This window comes from Chamaea fasciata, unplaced genomic scaffold (assembly GCF_029207755.1).
Source record: "Chamaea fasciata isolate MVZ Bird 193981 ecotype frontalis unplaced genomic scaffold, bChaFas1.0.hap1 SCAF_23, whole genome shotgun sequence".
Classification (NCBI taxonomy): Eukaryota; Metazoa; Chordata; class Aves; order Passeriformes; family Sylviidae; genus Chamaea; species Chamaea fasciata.
In genome coordinates, this window is record NW_027094108.1 from 6,213,757 (window position 1) to 6,236,607 (window position 22,851).

At 47.2% G+C, this 22,851-nt stretch overlaps 1 protein-coding gene across 1 annotated transcript; it reads right to left on the minus strand.

Annotated features, from left to right (window-relative positions):
- Positions 1-5,621: 5,621 nt before the first annotated feature.
- Positions 5,622-22,321, minus strand: MICOS10 (mitochondrial contact site and cristae organizing system subunit 10). The gene is made up of 4 exons (XM_066203023.1): positions 22,215-22,321; positions 10,645-10,692; positions 9,970-10,079; positions 5,622-5,865 (listed from the first exon to the last, which is right to left on the minus strand). Exons 1-4 carry the CDS (start codon positions 22,279-22,281, stop codon positions 5,857-5,859), a joined length of 234 nt encoding a protein of 77 aa, XP_066059120.1. The 5' UTR covers positions 22,282-22,321; the 3' UTR covers positions 5,622-5,856.
- Between the last annotated feature and the right edge of the window lie 530 nt (positions 22,322-22,851).

The window sequence follows — 22,851 nt, forward strand, 5'->3', positions numbered from 1 at the left end:
AGGTCCACACCAGGGACATCTTCAGGGAGTGTCTAACGAGCAGGATCCTCCAGCTAAAAACACTCTGCCTTTAGTTCAGACTGGATTAAGCCCCAGGACAGAGACCAGGAATTCTGCAGGCAACCTTTGTGGCCTTACAAGTTTCGGAGAATTTACAGCCAACAAACACAGTTGGACCATCTGATCTGAATCCATGTGTGTTACAGGTCATTTGATTTCACCCAGTCACTCCCAGGTGGAGCTCAGTAACTTCCATTTAAGACGTCAGGAGTTGGAAAATGCTCCCATGGCTCCCCCAGCTCATCCCAGTCTGTAATTCAGTGCCTCACTGCTCATCTGCACGGGTCAAGCCTCGGCCTCTAGCCCTTGCTTCTCACTGTGCCTCTCTCTGTTGGCAGCAATCCCTTCAGCTCCTGGGGTTCCATAATCCCCGAGGCTGTGCCATCTCCAGGTATTATCCGTGTTTATTGCACCTGGATGCTGAACTTCACATTTCACTGGGCCAAAATCTACATTGCTCCACTTTCTTTTCCACAGCAGTTGTCTGTCACCCTTTTATATTTACTTCCAGATAATTCATTAAAATTACAAATACAACCTGTGCCACGGCCTCACCACCCTCACAGGATAGAATTCCTTTCCAAAATCCCATCTAACCCTGCCCTCTTGTCCTGGCACTCCAGGCCCTTGTCCACAGTCTCTCTCCACCTTTCCTGTGGCTCCTTCAGGTACTCAAAGGCCACACTTAGGTCACCGTAGAGCCTTCTCTTCTCCAGGCTGAACAATCCCAATTCTCTCAGCCTTTCCTCCCAGCAGAGCTGCTTCATCCCTCTGATCACCTTGGTGCCTCCTCTGGACTCTCTCCAGCAGCTCCACATCCTTCAGTCCAACCCACGGGGAATGCAGGGCTCAGGGGAGCCGTAATGGGTTTGGGTTCAGCTGTTTATCACTGCTAACAACTTCAAGTGCAGCACTGAGAGGGAGGAAGAATATCCTCTAAAACCTCTAAAAAGAAACACACTCCTTTGCATGATTTATGAACTGAATTTGAACTGATCAGGGCATGACCTTTTCCAGGAAGGGGCATCCACTCCTAACGCAGAGCTGGAGGCTTTACAAGCACCACCAATAAAGACGAGAGATGAAGAGTGATTTATTAGTCACCAGCAACTTTCTAAGCATCTTTATAAGCTCCAGGAGGTGGGTATCCAGCACCATGAGGAAAATGCAGCTCCAGCAGCCTGCAGTGCTGTACAGCAAAGTGCTGACAGCCAGAAGGCACGAGAGAACGGCCATCCACAGCTGAATTTCCATAAACTGTGTTCCCATTTAGTTTCAATCTCAGTTAAGCATTTCTCTGTGGGTGGGCTATAGGCTGGACTCTGGGAGCACTACAGACACAGTGCACATTGCATCCAGCTGCCTACAGAGCTGGCATGCCAAAATTTGCACCAGTCCTACTTCCAAAGGCAGGAGTGGGGTGGGAGATGAGGAGAAAGTTTATTTCTTGCTGTGGGGTGTGTGTGGCGTGGGGTAAGTACCAAACCCTGCTGGCTCAGAGCAAAAGAAGGGTCAGCAGTGCCTGACTGGCTCAGAAGCTGCTGAGAAATGGGGTTTTCCCAGCAGGTCACCCACAGATCAGGGGTTCTCCAGCTCCACAAACCTCTCCCTTTGAGCTGCAGCAGCCCCTGTACCTCGTGGCACATCACTACCACAACAACCTGTCACCTTTAGTCCGCTTGTGCACCCACTGTTTGCATTTGCAAACCAGCACCTTTGTGATTTCTTTTGCATTGCTCCCAAACTCAGAGGGAACCCAAGAAAAACAGCTGGGAAAGCAATTCCTCCTCCTTTGGAGAATCATCCATGTGAACTCTCTGGAAGAGTTGAGTTACACCATCACTGCTGTGTTTCCACTCCTGGAGAGGGACTTTGGACACCGGCCTGGAGTGACAGGAGAAGGGGAATGGCTTCAAACTGGAAGAGAGTTGGTTTAAATTGGATACTGGGAAGAAATTCTTCCCTGTGAGGGTGGGGAGCCCCTGGCACAGGGTGCCCAGAGCAGCTGTCTCTGCCCCTGGATCCCTGGCAGTGTCCAAGGCCAGGCTGGATGGGGCTTGGAGCAGCCTGGGACAGTGGAAGGTGTCCCTGCCCGTGGCAGGGGGTGGCACTGGATGGGCTTTAAGGTGTCTCCCAGCCCAAACCATTCCATGATTCCATGGTACTGAAATGCTGCTGTCTCCTTGATCCTCCCTCTTTCTCGATCTGTTCCCTAAATTAATATTTAAGGTAGATTTACTAAGGCATTGACTTTCTCCTGGCATTATGTTTATGTTCCGCCTAACACAGCAGTGTCCTTGTCCAGGAGGCACAAAGAACTGGGAACACATTTCAGTATTTTCTCTCCTTATCAGATTCAGATTATCACCAAAGTCAATACTGAGGATCGCAGTGGTTTGCACCTACTAGTGATTCCATAAGCTATCAGCCTCTGGACAGTAAAACGTCATTCCTGACTTCTTAGGGATTTGCCAGTAAGAATTTGGCGCAATTTGAAAATAGCAAAGGGTGGCACAAACACCTTTGGAGTCTCCCAGTCGGTGAAGGGCAGCCTTCCCCTGAGACTCCACCACCACGTGAAAAACCAGTCGGGAAGGACGGGCTGCTGGACTCCAACCAGAGTCCTGGCTGCACACCACATTCCCTGCACGGCTTATCCCTGACCTTACCTACGGCTTCTCCCAGCTTTAAAACGGCAATTACAAACCCTCCTGCCTCCCTGCAGCCCATCTGTTTAGTTTGTAAATTCTCCAGGGCAGAGGCTGGTTTTTATTTGTGTGTACAGCACCACATACAGCCAGGTCCTGCTCTTGGCCACGGCTCCAGGCAGGATTGGAACACAAAGCAATGACGGTATCTTGATCAAACATGAACAACTCGGATAAACAATAGAAAAGCAGCTTGAGATTTTTTTCCCCACTGTCTCTGCTTTTCCGTGACTTGTTTATTCATCTCCAAGCCTCAGCAGACATCTAATCAAGCTGTTAAAGAGGCAGATTTGTGGTCAGTCGAGCACTTGGGGAGTTGTTAAACGTTCAAAACCAGTTCTAGTCAGCAAACAGCTTCTTTTTTTTCCCCCCCTCTTCTTCTGGGTAGTGATATGGTTTCCTTACTCACTGTATACTCCTATTACACTTGGGATACAAGTTCTCTTCTAAAAGGTCTCATTAAGTTTGGGTAGGGACACCTGCCTTTTTCAGCCCTATCTTGTTTGCACTCTTTGGTCCCAATCCAAATCACGCCACAGACGAAGCAATGATTTCAGCAGGCTTAAGAAAGAAGGAAAAATGTGATAGTTTCCAGATGAGTGTATTATACTAAATTTAACATGCCTTTTGGTACTTAGAATTTCCACTTTTCCCCCTTCCATTTATGCAATTAGAAATCAAGTGGCAGGAAACCATTCCTATTCCAGCCTCAGTTGGGAAGGGCACAGGCTCCTTCCCACAGAGGGAAAAAGGAGACCTGTCCTCACAAGAAGATATTTTGCACAGCTAACATGGACAGGTCCAAAAATAGGTTTGGGATAATACATCTTTAATTAAATAAAGCAAAACAAATACAGAACCTTCAGGTGGTAGTTATATGTGCACACACACATATATATATACACATCAACACAGACAACAAGAAGCAAGGCAGCTGTGAAGAAAACCAAAAAGTTAAGCTTTTACCCCATTTAAAGAGCAACGACAAATTCAAATTCCACTTTTAGAATTGTGCATTTTTTCCACACTCACCCATGTTGACTTGAACACCTTTGTTCTGATTATTCCCTCTAGCAGTAAAGGACACACTGAGAATTGGTATCTACAATCGGTATCTGAGTTCCAGGGCCAGAAGAACCACTTGATCATAGGCCACAGCAGCCCAAGGTAAGAATTAGCTCTAGGAAGTCTTATTTGAGCTGAAGCAGAGCATGAAAGGGCAAGATGACTCGTTTCCAGGGACACTAAATAAAAATTGAACTCATCATTGGCCCAAATGACAGAGCAGGAGCTGGAGCTTTCTCTGCATGCTGACAGTCGCTATGTGCAGTGTTGCCACTGCCTTTGGTTCTCCTGGGCCTTGCCCAGGCTGGTGCTCCTTTCTCCAGCAGATCCCACTGGCTTCCCAGACTGCAGCACACACACGGAGAACTCAATAAAACCCCTTTCCAAACCACAGAGGAGCTAGGGCTCCAAAGTACATAGTTCAAATTAAAAATTGGGGCCAGATAAAATGATTCAAAATTGGGAAGAAAGATATCCTGTTTTCAAGAAGCTGTTTTGACCTGACTGATGAATGCAGTCCGGCAAGGGAGGAGGTGGAAAAACAAGGACATGCTGGAGCAACAGTCCTGGATGGTATCATGCTCTGACAGTCTTAAAGCTGCTCTGGCACCGGAGCTATTTTATTTCACAAGTCCTTTGCTCCGGGCGAGCTCCTCAGCGTCTGTTGACTCTGGGCACAGCTCAACATGTTCCTCCAGAGCGCAGGATCCACAGAGCAGTGCCCAGGAGAGGTGGGGATGCAGGGCTGCAGCAGCACCCACACCTCAGGCCTGGAAGATAAGGAGTTTCTCAAGCCCTCTGAACTCCAGCCTACCCCTCAGTCCATCCCCTTCCTTTCCTGACATGGTTTAAAAAACAAACCATCGCACAACTTGTTTTCTTTTCTCCTATTTGCCGTGCAAAATAGGAGGAGTTGTTCCGTCACTTTTCCATCTATCAGCACTCGCCATGCAGCACAACAGGCTTTCAGTAAAGGGAAATTCTGCATCAACCTACGCCATTCCCGTTCCCTCCTGAGACATGCATTCACTCCTTGTGCTACATGGACAACACACAAGTGCGAAACAAAGAAAAGAGATCATGGACTCATCTCCATAGCTAGAGAATTGTGCTGAGTAAAGGAGCAGTGAAGACAGGCTCCTGAGCCAGGGGAAGAGCAGCAGACAACGTGCCAACAAGGCAGCACAAGGACTGGGGTGGATGTTAAGAAGGGAACACTTTGAGCAGCGTCTTGGCAAGGCAATGAAGAGCTTTAAGTAGTTGTGACCCATTCCCAGACAGGGAAACCTCTCTGTTCTCCCACAGAAGAGGGGTGCAAAAACAATCAGCCTGAAGGGTAAGCTGAGAGCCAGATGGCACGAGGATGTGTTTAACTCACCCACGATCCTGGGAAGTTTCAAACAGGGGTCACTCCACGACCCAAAGCTACGAGAGGCAGCAGGGCCTTGCTGCAGCCGTCACACAGTTTGGATTTTGCCTCTTCTGAGAGGACAAAATTCCCATTTTAAAGGGCAACTGTACAAACAGGACATAGGAGTATTTATATTCCTCTCCAAACACCAGCACAAGCAGCAGGGGTCTAGTGGGTGATTTATGAGGTGGGAATGCTTCTTTGAACTGGATGGTGGATGGGGGTTGCTCTCAGGAGTGGGGAGGAACAGACGATGGCTGGCTTTGCTGAGGAGCTCTCCCAGTGGCCCAGGTGGTCCCAGCTGCTGGCTACTCCAAATGAAGTTCTCTCCTTCCATTCTCCCTCTCTCACTCACATACAAAGTCAACACACCAGAGAAAGACGTTTTTCTTTTATTTATTTCCCAGAAGAGCTCTTCCTTGCACTTTTCAGACACGATACAAAACAAGCAACAGAACTTTGTTTCATAGACAGAAACAGTTTGTTGGAGTATAAAGAGTTACTGGTGATCGTTACTGAAGAATCTTGGCTTATTCCAGGGGCACTTCAGTATTCCTGAGGAATAATCATTGATTTCTCCTTCCTTCCCACTGGGATAGTCTTAGCCATTAGTCACTGTTCCTGTAAAGCAAGAAGGCTTATATTATTAAAAAGCCATTTGGGTGCCTTACATGGAAGGTGCTGCAGGATGTAAAGCAAGTCATGGAGCTCTGTAACATTTCCAGAGGGTAGGGAACGTTTTCATCCTTTGCTGAAGTAAGAGGTTGTATATGGAGGAATTAAGCATGGCTTGAAGCATGCCATGTTTTCATGCATAACCCTCCATTCTGATAAATTGGCTACTTTAAAAAACCCCCACATTATTGGTCAGGTTAACTGTTCGTGGGCTGAAGAGAAATCAGACTGAAATCAAAGCCACAAAGAACAAGAGGAAAGGCTGCAGTTGCCTTCTTGTGTTCTTGCACATCAATATAAATCCACGCTCCTATCAAAGTACAGGATTGTGAGGTTTGGGTTATAATACAGGCTAAATAACCTGAAAAATAGGATATTTTCCATTTTGCTAGGAAATCCAGGCTGTGTAATTCACAGCCATAGCACTTTAAGCCTTGAAATAATTGTGACATGCTGATTTTCAATTCTGCTGAAGTCACAGTGAAAACCACTTGATCAAATTACTTAAAAAGCCCTCAGAATATTTTGACCACAAATGAGAACTCTGCTGCACTTTAAGTATTCTTTGGGTCTAGAGGAACAGCTCCTGCACTGGTGTTGGGGTTTCATGAGGGAATTTCTAACCCAAAGGATGGGCAGTGTGATGACCCAAGTTACAGCCACAACACTCTGACATCTCCTGATCATTCAGTATCTTGAAGGTCCTCTGTCCTCCCTCATTTCGACCCAGGACTCAGAATTAAGAACTTGATCCTGAAGAATCAACAATCCCAACTGTGTAAAGGCCTGAGTAACCTGGTCTGACCCCACAGCTGACCCTCCTTGAAGTCCTTTCCAACTCAAGTTCTCCTGTGATCCTGTGAACTTGACAGGCTCAGAAAACTAGAAATAAATTCAACCAAGTTGATGCATGTTACATTTCCCTCCAATAAGGCTGAATTTCTTCAAGATTCTATCATTTTGACAATTTAGCATTTGAACAGAACTCAGTTTTGTAAAGGAAACCCTACAAAGTTTAGTTACAACAAATTTTTCTAGGAAAAACATGGATGAGTGATAATACAACAATATTTTCCATGTTCCTAACCAAGAGAAATGAAATAATTTTGTTGTAATAACCCTGGAGCCATTATCCATGACATGACATTTTGGAGGGAATTAATGACATTAACCATTAGATGGCTTCATCTGTGTTTTCCCTCTCTCAGCCTCTTTGTGCCAGAGAAAGCCATGGAGACACTGCACTGGAAACTATTTGTCTGGTGCCATTCAGGCATCTGAAGTGTCCTTCCAGTTACCTCATGCTTCCAAGGACCACCCTGCTCCTGATTAGTCCTTAATCCAAATAAAATCCCTCCCTAGGGTGACCAGACACTGTTTTCTGCTGCCCAACATCCCTAGGAACAAGCATCCTTGAATGAATAATGCTCTCCCAGAACATGTGAGCAGTGCAGTTATCACTCACATGAAACCACAGACATGTCAGTCCAGCTTTTTTTTTTTTTTTTTTTTTCTTGGAGACATGAACTGCAGGAACAGCCTCAGGATGGTGTGGTGTACTAACACATTTTAATGTTAACAAATCTGGCCAAAAGAGCCACAAAGAATATTAATTTGATTCTGGGCAGTAGCTGGTAATGCTGATCAGCTGCATCCAAGTCAGGTTCTCTACAATGCTCTCCAAAGATTTTATTGGTTGGAGAATGTTGTAATTATTTCCCTTTAACAGGCAGCTGGAGAGAATATCTGTGAGCAGGTATGTCTGGTAGGGCTGCAGAAGGCTGGCAAAAGCTCATCTGCCAGTAAATCTGAGGACTGGGCTCACCCTGCAGCTCTACAAGCACCAGGAAAAGCCTGGAAACCCCTGCAGGCCTCCTGCACCAGGCAGAGGAGCGATTCAGGAGGGATTTCTGCACTCTGTGTCCTGCAGGAGAAGCTCCTGGCAGAATATTTTACCTCAGTACTGTCTGAAGTGCTAAAGGAACTGTAAATATTTCCTAGTGGATGCCTCTCCACCAGTGTCACTGAAATTATTTAACCAGGCCATTCCTGTGTGTGGTTCCAAAGCACACACACATTCCTTTTGTTTCCAGATGCCACAGTGATAAATTACCATTATCACAGCCCCAGCTCTGATACATGAAGAAATTAAGAAAATACTAATGGAGACAGTTTGTGGACTGGTACACTGCCGCCAGTTTGCAACTGCACAAATGGTTCCTGCTATTTAATCTATTCTCAAAAATTTTAATTCGGCATGGTAAAATTTTAAATATTTTACTTCAGTGCTAATACTGAACTCATTGAAATTATCCTCTTCAAAATGGCTTACAGGATACATTGTTTTTCCAGACTAACTACATTACTATGCAGACAAACAAGCCACAAAACTTACAAGTGATCAGTGTTTTCATATTGAAAAAAACCAACCCAAAACCCAACAGAAGATCAAAGATCCACTTCCACAAGCAGATCTACCTGATAGGCCTTTCAGTTTCTTCCCAGCTCATCTCTTTTAAAGTCTGAAGAATCTTAAGACTAGTTTAGTTTTTCTGCTTTTCTGACACGCATTTTTATTGTGTTTTCAGGCTGTGGGAAAAGCTACCTGCAGGATCTGCTAAACTAATTCCATGTATTCAGTCTAGTACATTTACTGTTAAACATACCAGATATTAAAGAGCAGGGGAACATTCCAGCTCTGGCAACACAAGTTTCTTCCTACCAGCACTCCTTTGGGAAAGGCAGAGGAATATCCATGTAAGTGGATAATCTGACGTACAAACAGTTACCAACCAATGGTAGGCAGCACTGTGTGTTGGTTTTGCACAGCCTGGTTTTTGGTAGCAGAGGGCCACAGAGGCGGCTGCTGTGAGAAGCTGCTAGAAGCTTCCACCACATCCAGCAGAGCCAATCCCTGATGGCTCTGAGGATGGACATGCTGCTGGCCAAGGCTGGGCCAGTTAGAGATGATGGCAATGCCTCTGTGATTACCTATTTAAGAAGAAAATCAAAATAAAGGTAGTGGTGCAGTATTAATTCTAGCCAGAGAAGAGGAGGAGGTGAGAACATGTGAGGGAAACAACGTGGGGACACCGGGGTCAGTGGGGAAGGAGGGGCAGGAGGTGCTCCAGGAGCCAGAGCTGAGATTCCTCTGCAGCCTGTGGTGAGACCATGGTGAGGCAGCTGTGCCCCTGCAGCCCCTGGGGATCCACAGGGGACACAGAGATCCACCCACAGCCCCTGGGGATCCACAGGGGATGCAGAGATCCACCCATAGCCCATGGGGATCCACAGGGGATGCAGAGATCCACCCAGAGCCCCTGGGGATCCACAGGGGATGCAGAGATCCACCCAGAGCCCCTGGGGATCCACGGGGGATGCAGAGATCCACCCACAGCCTGTGGGGGAGTTGCCCACACTGGAGCAGGTGGATCCCTGGGGCAGGCTGTGATCCAGCAGAGAAAGGGCCCCTGTTTCCAGGCTGGAGCAGCCTGTCCTTGCAGGACTGCACCTTGTGGAAGAGTGACCCATGCTGCAGCAGTTTGGGGAGGACTGTTTACCCAAGGGGGGAATTCACGTTGCAGCAGTTTTGGGAGGACTGCTGCTCATGACATTGGACCCACACTGGAGTCCAGAGAGAACTGTCTCCTGTGGGAGGAACCCCACAGTCTCACAGGGGAAGAAAACATGAGGTGATGAACTGACCCAGAGCCGCAGCATCCTGTTCCCCCCATGCTGTTGGTGGGAAGGAGGGAGTGTGGAGGGACAGGATGGTGGGGATGGATGTCAGTCAGTTCACCACCTGAGATTAGAGGTGGGGAGGAAAATGTGTTTCAAGGGCTTATTTTACTTCTCATTATCCTCCTCTGATTTTGTTAGTAATAAATTCACTTTGCAACTTTAAGTTGAACTTGTTTTGCCCTTCAAGTGTTTTCTCCCGGTCCTTATCTCAACTCATGAACCCTTCATTAGTTTTTTCCTCTCTCCTCTGGCTTTCCTGCATGCCTAGTGTTGGGCCAATGTCAAACCACAAGACTCACTGATACTTACCTTTACAAATTTACCATGGAGAAGATATGGAGATTGGAAGTCGTGTTGACAATTGGAATAAGCCATTCCTAACCCCATCCCTGACCCAAAGGCAATAGGCCATGTCTTTCCTGTGAGAGAGGCAAGCACAGAGGAAAAGTCAAGGAAAACTCTTTGTTATATATTGTTCTAAAAGCACCAAGAAAGAACAAATTACTAGAAGATGCACTCTAGGCATTTGCAAGTTCTAAAATCCTCCAAACCAGCCCACTACAGAAGAAGACTAACAGTAACATGTGTTTAGAATTTAACAGAGAGCAATCTCTGAATTCAAGGTATTACTGAAAATTACTGTTTTAAAGCACAGCTGAAGAACCAGGATCAGTTTTAAAGCCCTGGCAAGGCTGGCATAAACTGATGTGTGGACACACGGCTCCAGTGATTTGGCTCAGGGTTTCCTGCCATTGCAGGATTTGAGCTGAGCACAGAAGGAGCTCAGGGAGGTGCCGTGGATAACAACCTTGTTACACAACAGCTAAAAGTTTTGGGCACTCCATTTCAATGGAAAAGACAGGACAAACAATGAATTGGTCTAACAAACTGATTAACTTTTACATGCCTCAAAGATTTCTAACTGTACCTACAACAGATGGAAAGTTGGAAGCCAGGCAGTCAAAATTAGTGCAGTGTACTTACTTTTGAAGAAGATGACTGAGAAAACAATTCCTAATCCAAATCCAGCACCTGTAAGAAAAAATGCAGCAGGTGAGGACAAAGATAAACCAAAGTAATGGAAAATGATTTAGTTCTTTACAGTAATTCTTTATTCCAACTCAGGAATATCAGACTATAACTATCCAACTACAGGTTATTTCAGCACACCAAACCAGAGAGTTCTTACATAACAAACCTGAGAAAAACAATTCTTGTTTTCTTAAGTAACTGTAAGCAGCTAATTCAGATTAGAATCCCAACATATGTAATAAGTACATTATCAGAAATATCTGGGAAACAAACCAGACTCTCAACCCGGGGTAAGTTCCTGAATTTCTGTCACCATCTACGATGTGGAATTAAAATTTATTTGGCTCATTGTCAGCAAATGAGAAACTCTTAAATGAAAACTTATTGTGTCCTTGAGCTTCAGATTCTGCAGATGAATATCTCATTGTACTTCGTTTATCTCACTACTTTAACTGCTTCAATGTGTGTCCTGAGGGCAGCAGAACTTTGAAGCTTTGTGTTACCCTATACCTTACAAAGAAAGCTCCAGGCTGCTTATCTTTCACATCCACAACATTCATTATGGAGCATATTTAAACACATTAGGAGTGAATGATTTTTCACATCCTTTTACTATACAGAGAAATAACTGCAGCAGTTGAAACAAAATTATTCAGCGTCACTAAAAAACTCGACATATTTTAAAATCATTTTTTGCTTTCCTTGGAATGTGAGCTTATGATTTTGTGCAAGATGTCAGGCAAGTCTGCAAAACTCCTCTCAGGACCCAAAAAATACCACAGTGAAAACTTGCAGCTGAGTGGGAAAATTCTACCTTTAATTACATCCACTGAAGAGAAGAATTTTAGATAAGGCACGGAAGTACAAAAGTTTGAAAAAAGAAAAAGAAAAAATCAGTCATGCATATGTGGATTAGAAAAAAACCAAATCAACAGTTTTGGGTTTATTTTGCAGCAAACACATCCTGTTATGAGTTTCAACTGTCTCCTTTCAATATATGAAATTAAATATAATGGGTTTGTTAATTAAAATACGTATTTTTTTATATTCCTAAAAGCACATGATCCTGTTGAATGCATTAGTAAGTGGGTTGAGACCAGAACAATGCCAAGGAATCCTATACCCTCGTGGCATACAGGATGATGTTTCTTTTTTTTAAAGTTTCCTTGTGCTCTTCAATTTTTTTCCTTGTAAAAAGTACATTGGTAGTTTCTATCGAAGAACAGATTACTCAAAAAAACACTTGATATCCTCAGAACATTAGGATGCACCACCTTGTACCTTAACTAAGCATCCCACATCTTCTGTTCATTACAAATCCCTGAATGTTAGTACAGAGGTGAGCACACACCATCTGAGCAACGCCCCTCACGTTCACTCTCTGTCTTTACTGGGAGCTGGAAAGGGGAGTTGGTTTGAAAACCCTTTTCATTTTACTACAGATTCTCAGTTGTGCCAGAGGTAACTACTTTACCAGGTCATTACAACTCTGGAGTTACAGAACACGCAGGCAGAGCTGTGACCGCCCGCCAAGCCCTCCTGACATAACTCCCCCAGACATTGCAGAGCCCCAGCACTGCACAGAAGGTCAGGGTTTCACTCTGATCATTTGCACAGCAAAGGGAAAGTCCAGGATCCTCAGATGTCTGCTGGGAGTGTCAGGGTTTCTGTGCCTGTCAGACAGTGAGAGACACTCCTTGCAGCAGCTCGTTCAGACCTGTGGCACTGAGCAGTGTTCACCCGCAGCCTGGAGGAGACATCAGGGCTCCCTGAGAGCCACAGCTCACGCTGTAATCCCCCCAGCCCCTCCCAACAGAGCCTTCCTGCTGTACCTCTGCTACAGCGCAGCTGGTGCTGGCTCTCCCACAGTGTTTATGCCATTAAAGATAATTACTATCTTCCAGAATCCATCCCTTTTGGCACCCTAACCTGGCTCCTCTGCCAGCCCATTCCTACAAGCCGTGGCTGAGCGGGTTTGGTTTGGGCTGTTGCATTTCAGGGCTGGGCAGGACCCGGTGGGGGGATTCCTTCTGTTCAGACAGCACCAGGACTGTGTGAAGTGCCCAGGTCAGCAGCCCTGCCATGAAAGAGTGATCCCAGTCCTACGCTTCCTGTCCCTGAGAAGATCCCCTCTGCCAATCCAAACAGCTTAGCTAATCAATGAGAAATGATTTACAGGATGACAAATTCTGCATCATCTCGATGCACAGCCTGGGCAGTTTCTAATGTCACCACACTTTCCGTGTTACCAGTCAAACCCACATTATTCTCCCCAGCCTGGTGGTGAACTGCTTCCTGTCTTGTCTTAACACAACCCTGCACTAAGGAAGCAGCTTTAATTAATACAGTTTCTTTCCATTTGCTTCCAGAAATTATCATTATCTTGTACTCTCTTCACCTCCTTCAGATCTTCTCTCACATTACAGCCCCTCTGTAAGGGCTGCACTTAAAAGGTGAAAAATTTATTATTTATGTCAACTGCAATTCAGCCTAAGCCCAAAACACAAACAAAGCCTTCCCCCACAACAAAACCACTGTTAAACAGATGTGGTCCAGCATGACTGACTTAGGAAAAACCACACTCTCTTAAGAAAGCTTTTTCTGAAGCAGCTCATTTGAAGGGATTGTTCTTCATGCAAGTGCATTTTTTTGTGCAATTTTAAAGGCTATCATTGCACTGTATTCCAGCTGTAAGGAGTCTACAGTGACAATGAGTACAAAAAAATTATGGGAAGACAGCTAAGACCTTGCTTTAGGTAATGAAAATGCTACAGAGAAGTGAAGGAGGAGATCTGACAGCTAATGGATTCTGGCCTTCTGTGCAAGAAGGCAACTTGAGAAACAAAGACATAAAAGTACCTTAGCCTTCCTCATCTCCCAGGCAGCTTGGGTCAGGCACAGACTACAGCCTGTGCTCCAAACCACCGTGACCACAAGGCCCTGTCCACCAGAAACACCAGCTCTGCCCCTCACATCAGCCCCCGCATGTACAGCATTTGCTCTTCTCTACTTGCTTTGAACAGTTAGAAATTGACTCTAACTTAAAGCCAGAACCTTCAGCTACAGTTAATTCCTCAGCCCGTCTGGTTAAGAACCTCTTTCTGCGGGAAGTTTGTCACTCATCTTCATTCCACTAGAAAGTATTTGTGGTTATGTGGTCATTTCCTGTGTCTCCAGGACCAAGGGGGAGCAAAACCATCTTGCCTCGGGAGCAAAGTCGTGCATTTCACTTTAATTCTATATAAAGTTACAGCAGAGATAAACAATGGCAGAGCTGATGATGAGTTTTACAGGTTGAAGTTCTCACATGCTCCATTTCCTCTCAAAGAGGCAACATGTCGCTTCAAAGAGCCGCCCACCTGACCAGGGGACGCTCCAGCTGTTCCTCCTAAAGATCAGCACCTCTGGGCCGGGCTTTAACTTCATAACAATAAAACATGAAAGGTTTATCTTACAAGAAAAACAAACGAACATGGAAAAGCAAAGGGCTTGATCCACACCAGGCACATTTTCCCTCCCTCTCTTGCATGACTGACTCTTTGGAGGAAAAGGCCACAGGAAAGAGTACAAGCCATTTTTCACCTTCTCTGACAGTTTAAAATGTTTAACTAGAAAAACAGCCTCTTCCACCCCACATCCATCACCTCAGCCTAAACTCATTTACAGTGTCAACAGGGGACAGGACACTTGTGCGGACACCTCACCCCTGATCCCCACTCCACACCCCAGGCACACAGGGCGGCACAGCCACACGGAGCTGGCATTAAGCAGCAAGCCCAGGCGCCAAAACTTCTCCTTTCTACTTTTTTGGCTCTTACACCTTCCAAGAAAAACGTCCCAGTACCTCCAATCAATCTAACATGCAGGAGAACACGTGCTGTACGCTCAACAGGACATCATAAAAGTGTCTCAGAGAGAAACACAAATCTTCAGGATGGGCTCCTGCCCCCTAAGAACATCTGGGAAAAGCTTTTTCTATAAATTTAATCAGCAGTTGCTCCAACAGTGATACGACACGGTTCTCTCCTAGGCTACCCAAGTAGCTACAGGCTGAGGCAGCTACTAACACAGCCACACCTAGATGTACTTTGCTTCAATAGCTTGAAACTTAAAATAGAAGGATTAAAACATGCTCACTGACATCTGGCAGATGTGTTGCTGTTACTATAGCAGCTGGAAGGTTTTCAATTACTTAATCCCAAAATGAAAACTATTATTTTCCTTTGCCATTCCACACACACTAATAGAAAACCGAGAGCTTCGGCTTCCAATCCTACTCTGACAAGACACATAAAGAATTGCTTTGCACAAATGTGGAGGGAAGTTGCCTTCACACACCAGGGCCTTCACAGGGCAGCACTTAGCACCAGTTAGAAATCCGAGACCATGAAATCACTTATTTACGGAGAGAATTAATTTTAAGCAGACTCTCTGCAAGGTCTTAGTGGCAGGAATCAGATTTTCTTCAAACACCAACTTTGAAGCTTTCATTCCCATCTCCCCTGTGGTGTGGATTGTTTGCAGAGCAGACAGAAAAATGAGCACAGACACTAGAAGAAAACACTGTGAAATTATATACCAAGCACTCAAGAAAGAAGCAGAAAAAAAGAGAGTTTTGTTTTATACGAGCATCTGACTGTAGTAACAGAGAAAAACTGGAATAACAAAATATTAATATCCCCATGTCATTATAATCCAAAATCCAACGTGCTCTCAGGGGCTGCCTTCACCCTTAAGCACCCAGGGTCAGGTCAAGCGCTGCCCAAAGGCAAACCCTGGGTGAACAGCAGCACTGCTGCAGGGGCACAGGAGCAGCACCAAGGGCCTGTGATGGCACAAGAACCACGGTGACACTGGGGCAGAGACTGGGGAATGAACTGTGAGACCTCAGGGCACAAACCTTTCCTCCCTCCTTTAAAAGGGGAAGGGGAGAGGAGTGGAAGCTGCTCTATGATGAGATAGTGCAACTTCCCTGTGAAGGCGGGGGGGCCCCAGCACAGATTTCCCAGAGAAGCTGGGGCTGCCCCATCCCTGCAAATGTCCAAGGCCAGGTTAGGTGGGGCTGGGAGCACCCTGGGCTGGTGGAAGGTGTCCCTGTCCGTGGCAGGGGTGGGACTGGATGAGCTTTAAGGTGCCTCCAACTCCAAACCATTCTGGGATTCTATGATCAGTGCTGCACCAAGCTTTTAGACAAATCAGGGCTGTGCTTGCTTTAGAAGCTCCCGTATAAAAAATCAGCAATATTCTCATAACACCCCTCTGACAGGAAATAATTACACGTTCTGCTAATAAAAACAGTAACATTGCTGAAAAGGAAGATTTAGCAGGAGTAAACACACCACACTCAGGGCTTCTGCAGCCCAGCTATGAGGGTTGGCAATGCTGCTGCCTCACACCCACCCAGCACAGGCTGGCCAGCACTGACGTCTGCTGGCCCAGCTCAGAAACAGAGGCAAGAAGAGTTTCAGGGACATGCCACTGGCAGGAATGAGGAGAAAAGGAGCCTGATCCTTCTCAAACCTCTCACTGTTCATTCATTAACACCAAAGGTGTGCCAGCAGCCCTGAAAGGATTCTCTCAGAAAACTGACATTAAAAAACAACCAAATCTTGTTCCCACCTACTGCTGTAACTTCCCAAGGACCAAACTTCAGGATATCACTTGGCCACAGGCCCTTTCCCCTGGGCACTGCCACTGCATGCCACCTCCAAAAAAGGCAGAGCTGGCATCTTATCCATGCACTAATGCAGAGCTTCAGGATGTCAGGGCATTTGGGGCTCATTTCCCGTGGAGCAGAGCTTAGGAGGTCTGGGGTTTGCAAGGGCTGCAGATGGATTGTCACAGCTCTCCTCTCAGGTTCTGTGGCTCCAAAGGCCACCAAGAGCAGGCTGGCACGGCTGTGGGGCACTCCCCAGCAGGGCACAGCTCCCTGACTCACCCCGAGTGCCAGCCAAGGGAACAGCAGGGCACAACCCAGCCAGGAGAGACCTGCATTCCTAAAGAGTTTCCTGGCTTTTTCTCCCAACAGAAGATAACACCCCCTCAATTTGTAACTGGACATTGTATTCAGAGCTCTGCTAACATCATAACTAAATGTTGCTGTTAGGTTTTGGACTAAAAGCCTATTCTCAGAACAGCATTTGCCCTGCTCTTCCAAGGGAAACATTTTTTGTTGTCTGTGCTGCCTCCCTGCACAGCCTGAGCCACGAGCAGTTCATATTTACACTACTGGCTCTGCTGCAAGACACAACTAGTAGAGCTGGATCCTCTGTACAACCAGGAAAAATAACTTGCTGGGGTTCCAACAAAGCTCACACAACGATGTAGTTGTGTGCTCACATAACATCCACGTTCTCCAGCACTAAAAACAGAACCCCAAAGGAGTTTGGAACAAGCCTGGCCTGGGAGCTAAGACTGGATGGCCACAATACAACTGCCAAGCAAAAAAACACTTCAAAACAGGAATTTCAGGATTTTTGTATATTTAGACAAAGTTTAATCCAGTTTTCAGAAAGTGTAATCAAGTTTTATCATTATATAGACTGACTTGATCCTATCCATAACCATGTGAAGGATTATTTAAAAATACTGACATTGCAATCCATACAATGATTCTTTGTGAAATATCCAATCTGTGGAATGGCACAAACAATACAATTTTAACCTTGCCATTAACAGAACAGCTATTCAAGCAGGCCAGATGATGAAAGGCAGAAAAAATCATGTTAACAGTTGCAGGAGAATTCAAAGTGCCCTTTTCTCTTAAAAAAAAAAAAAATCCTTATTAAACGGAAATTAGAAGCATTTTATTTTCAGATGTCAAAACAGAGGATTAGAGGAAAATGAAATCACTGCACTGGGTTATTTACAAGCTTCCAGGCTGAATTTTGGTCAGTCACAGACATATATCAAAACATTCTCTCCTGAAAAAAAAAATTAACTTCAACACATCAACTTCACACACACAAGTCAGGAAGCAAACAGCTCCCTCAGATTACCTCCCAGTATCAGGGAAATTACAGTTCAACTCATTTAAAACAACAACAGCTTCAAAACAAACCAAGACACGTGGGCACATAAACCTCCCTCTCTTCCACACATACTCTTTATTGCCTCTCTGTCCCCTGCAAACAGCACAGAATAATAATTTGTCCAAAATTACAGCCCTTCAGCAAAAAAAACCCACCTCTGTCAATCTTTTGTGAGTAATTGTCTTTCCAAATAAACAGCCATGAACTATCCATCAGTTAAACAAACAAACCAACCCTTTGAACAGGGTTTGGAGCCTGCAGGATGGAGGAAGACCACAACAGTGTTTACTTCATCACCCCTCCTCTGCAGAGTTCTGCTGATGGGAAGGAAGGAATGGCTGTGAAGGCTGGGGAGGACACAGGAGCTGAGGAAGGAAAAGAAAGCCACGCTAGTTCAAGCCCCTGTTCCCACACTCCAAACAAACAAGTTTTCTGTAAGAAAGTAACAAGCAGCTTTTCTGCAGGAAAATCAGTATCAGAATGAAAAAAAAGGAACAGGAAGTCAAAAATGACAGCCTGGGTGAAAAGGCCTGAGGACGGAGCAAAGCCAGAGCCAGCAGGACCCAGATTGTCCCTCAGAAACCCCCTGGGCAGCTCAGAAAGCACAACCCAGTCCCCTGCACACAGACACTGTGCTCACAAACTACATCTGCAATGGCAGAGGAACAAAACCACCTGGATACCACCTCATAATTAGCAAAACATATAAATATCATCCTAATAAAAATGAGGTGACCACAAGCTCCATTTAACAATGGCTCAATGTTCTGTGCAGGCATGAAAAGATTTACTGAGTCTTTGAAATGAAATCCTGTCCTGACAACGCCTGACAACATCCTCTGTTTGGAGCTAACAGGAAAAAGTTAATACTAAATTACAAGATCCACACAGGTAGTGACCAAGAGCTCGAAAACATAATACAGGATTTCAAAAGATGCGACACAAGATAAATATTTATTTTGGAAGTTTTGGGGGCAGGAGATCAAGTTTTTTTTCAGGAGCCTGGTCTCCAACTAAAACAGTATTGCACAACTACAAACAGAGAGTTAAGGACAAACCCCGACTTACAGAGCAGAGTGGGAATCCTGATGGGCTAAGGCCAGGCTGCACAGCTGGAATTTAAACCACATTTTTGCTAATAAAGCCAGCCTGAGAGCTCCACCTCCCCTTCTCCCCCTTTTTTGTTTCCCATGTCCCACCAGCCCTCAAACTAATCCACAGGAGTTATCTGCCCACAGTTCTCACAGACACTGGGAAATGTTGTGCATGCAGGGCTTCAGAAATTCAGTGTTTTCCTTTATTTAGAGAGTCTGCAATGGGAAAACACTGGGCTAATCACAATGTTTGTTTTTCCCCAGCCATTGGCTGGGAAGATCTCCCTGGCTGTAGCACTCGGGGAGGATGTAAAGGAGCCTTTGGGAAGGAAATTGCAGCCACCAAAGGGAAAAAAAGACATTTACCAAATCCCGTATCCCATGTAACAACTAAATCCCCAAGTAAAAGTGTTTATTTTCTTTCCTTCTCTGTTTCCAGTACAACAACCACCCTCGGTAATTTATTGGGAACTCCAGCAAACTTTGCAGTAATATTACAAAACAAATCAACACAACCACTCATGGTTTTAATGTCCCTGCAGAGAAAACAATCATTCCCACTGGGACAGCACAGAAAAATTTGTGTTGTCAGCACGCAGTTCATGCAGGAGGTTGCCAGTACAAATGCTTCAGTTACTGATCAGTTGTAAAAGCACACAAACCAGAAAAGTGCCCTCACACATGAAGAGAAACGTGTCTGAGCCCACCCCACTGGGTTTGATAAAGATATGCAGCACATGTGACCTTTTTGGGCAGCCAAATAAAAACATGAATTTAACAGAGATCTCTGCTCAGATCCTCGTGAAGCCAACATTGGAATTCCTCAGACTGGAGCACCAGCGCACAAGGCAGGTTCTCTTTCTTCTGCTGCCACTTTAGGATGGAAGAAAACACCGAATCAAAAAGAAAGGCCCAGTGCAGAGTGAGGAGTGACAGGCACCAGGCTAAGTGCTGCACACACAGCTGAAGGACAGGGCTGTCCACAGGGACCTGGGCAGGCTCCAGGAGTGGCCCACGGGAACCCCAGGAGGTTTAACAAGAGCAGGTGCTGGTGCTGCACACGGGTCAGGTGTTGCTCTGATTTTTCAGCCTTCTGATTTGTTTCCATTTCTACTGGAGTTTTCTCAGACAAACAAAGACTGATGTTCTGTAAACACGCATTTGTTCTCGGGGGAAAGACAAATTGATGGGCTTTTGAGTTGACCCTGAGGTCAGAGGGTTGTTCCTCTCATCCCCCAATCCTTGACCAAATCCCAAAAACTAGATAAGTTGAGATCCCCCAAATAAACTTCCTTTTTTCCTTTTCATCTCACAACGTGACAGGTGAGTGTGGCTCTTTCGTGTCCTCTAGGGACAGGCAGGACAACCCCCAGGATCCATCCAGCCTGGGGGATGAGGAGCTCAGAGCAGCCCTGGGAGAAGGAGCTGGGGGAGCTGGGGGTGAGAGCAGGACATGACCCAGCCCAGGAATTCCCTGGGCTGAGCCCCAGCACTGCGGGCAGCAGGACAGGGGGGATTCTGAAACCCCACCTGCAGAGCTGCCCCAGCCCTGGGCACAGCACAGGGAGCACCTGGAGCTGCTGGAGAGAGTCCAGAGGAGGCACCAGGATGAGCAGAGGGATGGAGCAGCTCTGCTGGGAGGAAAAGGCTGAGAGAATTGGGATTGTTCAGCCTGGAAAAAAAAGAAGGTTTTGGGGTGACCTCATTGCAGCCTTCCAGTACCTGAAGGGAGCTGGAAAGAAACTGTTTGCAAGGGCCTGGAGAGACAGGACAAGGGGGAATGGCTTCCCACTGACAGAGGCACGATATGGTTGGATAATGGGAAAAAGTTCTTCCCTGTGAGGGTGGGGAGGCCCTGCCACAGATTTCCCAGGGCTGCCCCATCCCTGGCAGTGTCCAAGGCCAGGCTGGACACGGCCTGGAGCACCCTGGGATGGTGGAAAGTATCCCTGCCCATGGCAGGGGTGGGACAAGATGAGCTTTAGGGTCCCTTCCAGCACAAACAAGGCTGAGATCCTGTGAAATCAACCCTGTATCCACTTCTTTCAGCCTCCGGGGCAGAGGATGTACAGGACTGTGACATGTACAGCTGCAGTGTGGAACAAGCCCTTGTTTATAATTTGGCATACTTAATATTTTATGATAAAGCAACCAATGCCATGGAAACATAAACATGTCCAGATATGTTTGTCAGACTAACCTGAATAGAATTTCTTAAGGAAAAACACTGCTCTGAAGCACTTGACACTTTTCAAAGGTCTGTTATAAACAATGGAAGTTTCAGTTTACTTAAAATTCTTAAACATCTTTTCTAATGGAAAAGAATTAGGCAACTAAAACCCCCGAGTTCCTCATCAGCTTTCAAGCACAAGGCCCTTGCAGCAACAAGAAATAAACATTCACATCTCCCAGATATTACTTATGGTTCTCAAAGAGACATCTGCACCAACGCGGAAGGAGGATCTGTCGTGTCAGACACGGCATTTCTTGCTCTGTACACGGAATCTGAAGATCTGGGTGTGCAAACACATTTTGTGAAGCCACAAGCTCTGCCCGGTGTCACGGGGCAAGCACAGCACAGCCACCTGAAACTCCCAGTACTCCGTGAAACCTCGTGAATGAGCCTCAGAAAACTGAGCCACGTGCATAACTCTCACTTTAAGGGCAAATAAATACGGGAGAAAAAAACCCCAATAGAACTGTTCCCCTAGTTAACGGAAAGGCAGAACGGCGGGGCTGGGACACGGACGGCGCCTCTCAATGTCACACTCCGCACGCTGTGCTGAGTGACACGTGCCAGAGCCCTCAGCGTGTCACGCTGCCGATCGCTTTTAATACACGCAGCCCCCTGGCACAGGGAGCGATGTGAACGCTCGGCACGGGCTGCTCAAACCCACGCCGCAGCGGAGCCGAGGGCGGCCGAGGTCGCGACACGCCAGGAGCCGGTCCTGCCCGCCCGCCGCTCATTCATTCCGGCCGGGAGGGCTCCCAGAACTCCTACGGAACGCCGATTTCCCATGGAAACCTCTTACCTTGGACACAGGGAGTAAGCAGAGGTGAAACACGCCCGGAGCGCGGTAAGCCGGGGCCGGGCCGGGGCGCAGAGCCGGGAGCGGGCCCGCCGGGGGTCCGAGCCCGCGGCCAAGGTCACCTTGCCAGGCCCGGGGCTGCCGGCTCTACCCGACGCCGGGGGCAGCGATGAGGGCGGATCCTCCGGACACCCCGAGCCCCTCCCGGGCTCACGACCGCTCTGAGGCGAACCTGGGGCGGCGGGGGACACCGGGCCCCGCGCCGCGGGGACACGCCGGCGGCCGCTCTCCCAGGTTCGGGGAGCCCAGGAGACCACCACCGCTCTTCCCCGGGCCCTCCCGCTCCGCCGTGCCCGTGCCGCCCTTACCCAGCTTGACGGCGGAGTCCGCCAAACACCGGTCCCACTTCCTACCCAGGTCGCCCTCCGACGCCATGTTGCCCGTCCCCTCACCTCCTCCCCCGCGCAACTCTCGCGAGAGCTCGTGCTCCACCTATCGCCCGCGCGGGAAGATCTCGCGAGATTTCACTGTCGTTGCCATGGTCACCGACGGGAGGGCGTCATGGCCGCCGCGCCCGACCTTGGGCCGGGCCCAAAATCCCCTTTTTCCCCGTAGGATCCGGCCCAAAACACCGTTTCGCCCCGTAAGACCGGGCTCGCCACGTGCCCAGCCCGTCCCGGGCTCCATCTCTCCGTCTAGAGCTGCCGCTGTGTCCTTGTTAGCCCTCGTCTCCCTCAGCCTATGGCAGCATCCCTCCCTCCTCGCAGGCGCCTGTGCTGGGCCCGCGCCCGCCGCCCCCCTGCCCGCAGGGCTCTCTCCTCGTCCATGGTAAGAGCCGAGCTGGGCTGCGGGGCCGAGTCTCTCACTGCAGCCTTGGGCACCTCACTGGACACGCTCCCGTGTGGGTTTTCCCTGCAATGGTCCTGCGCAGCTCCTGCATCCCCTCAGCAGGAGGAAGAACATTCCCTGAGGGTGGCAGAGCACTGGAACAGGTGCCCGGGCAGG

Coding starts and splice junctions, on each gene's coding strand:
- MICOS10 (XM_066203023.1), bottom strand. CDS start 22,281: ATGGCGTCGGAGGGCGACCTGGGTAGGAAGTGGGACCGGTGTTTGGCG. Junction 10,693..22,214: donor GGACTCCGCCGTCAAGCTGG/GTAAGGGCGGCA, acceptor TTTTTCTTACAG/GTGCTGGATTTGGATTAGGA. Junction 10,080..10,644: donor CTCAGTCATCTTCTTCAAAA/GTAAGTACACTG, acceptor CCTCTCTCACAG/GAAAGACATGGCCTATTGCC.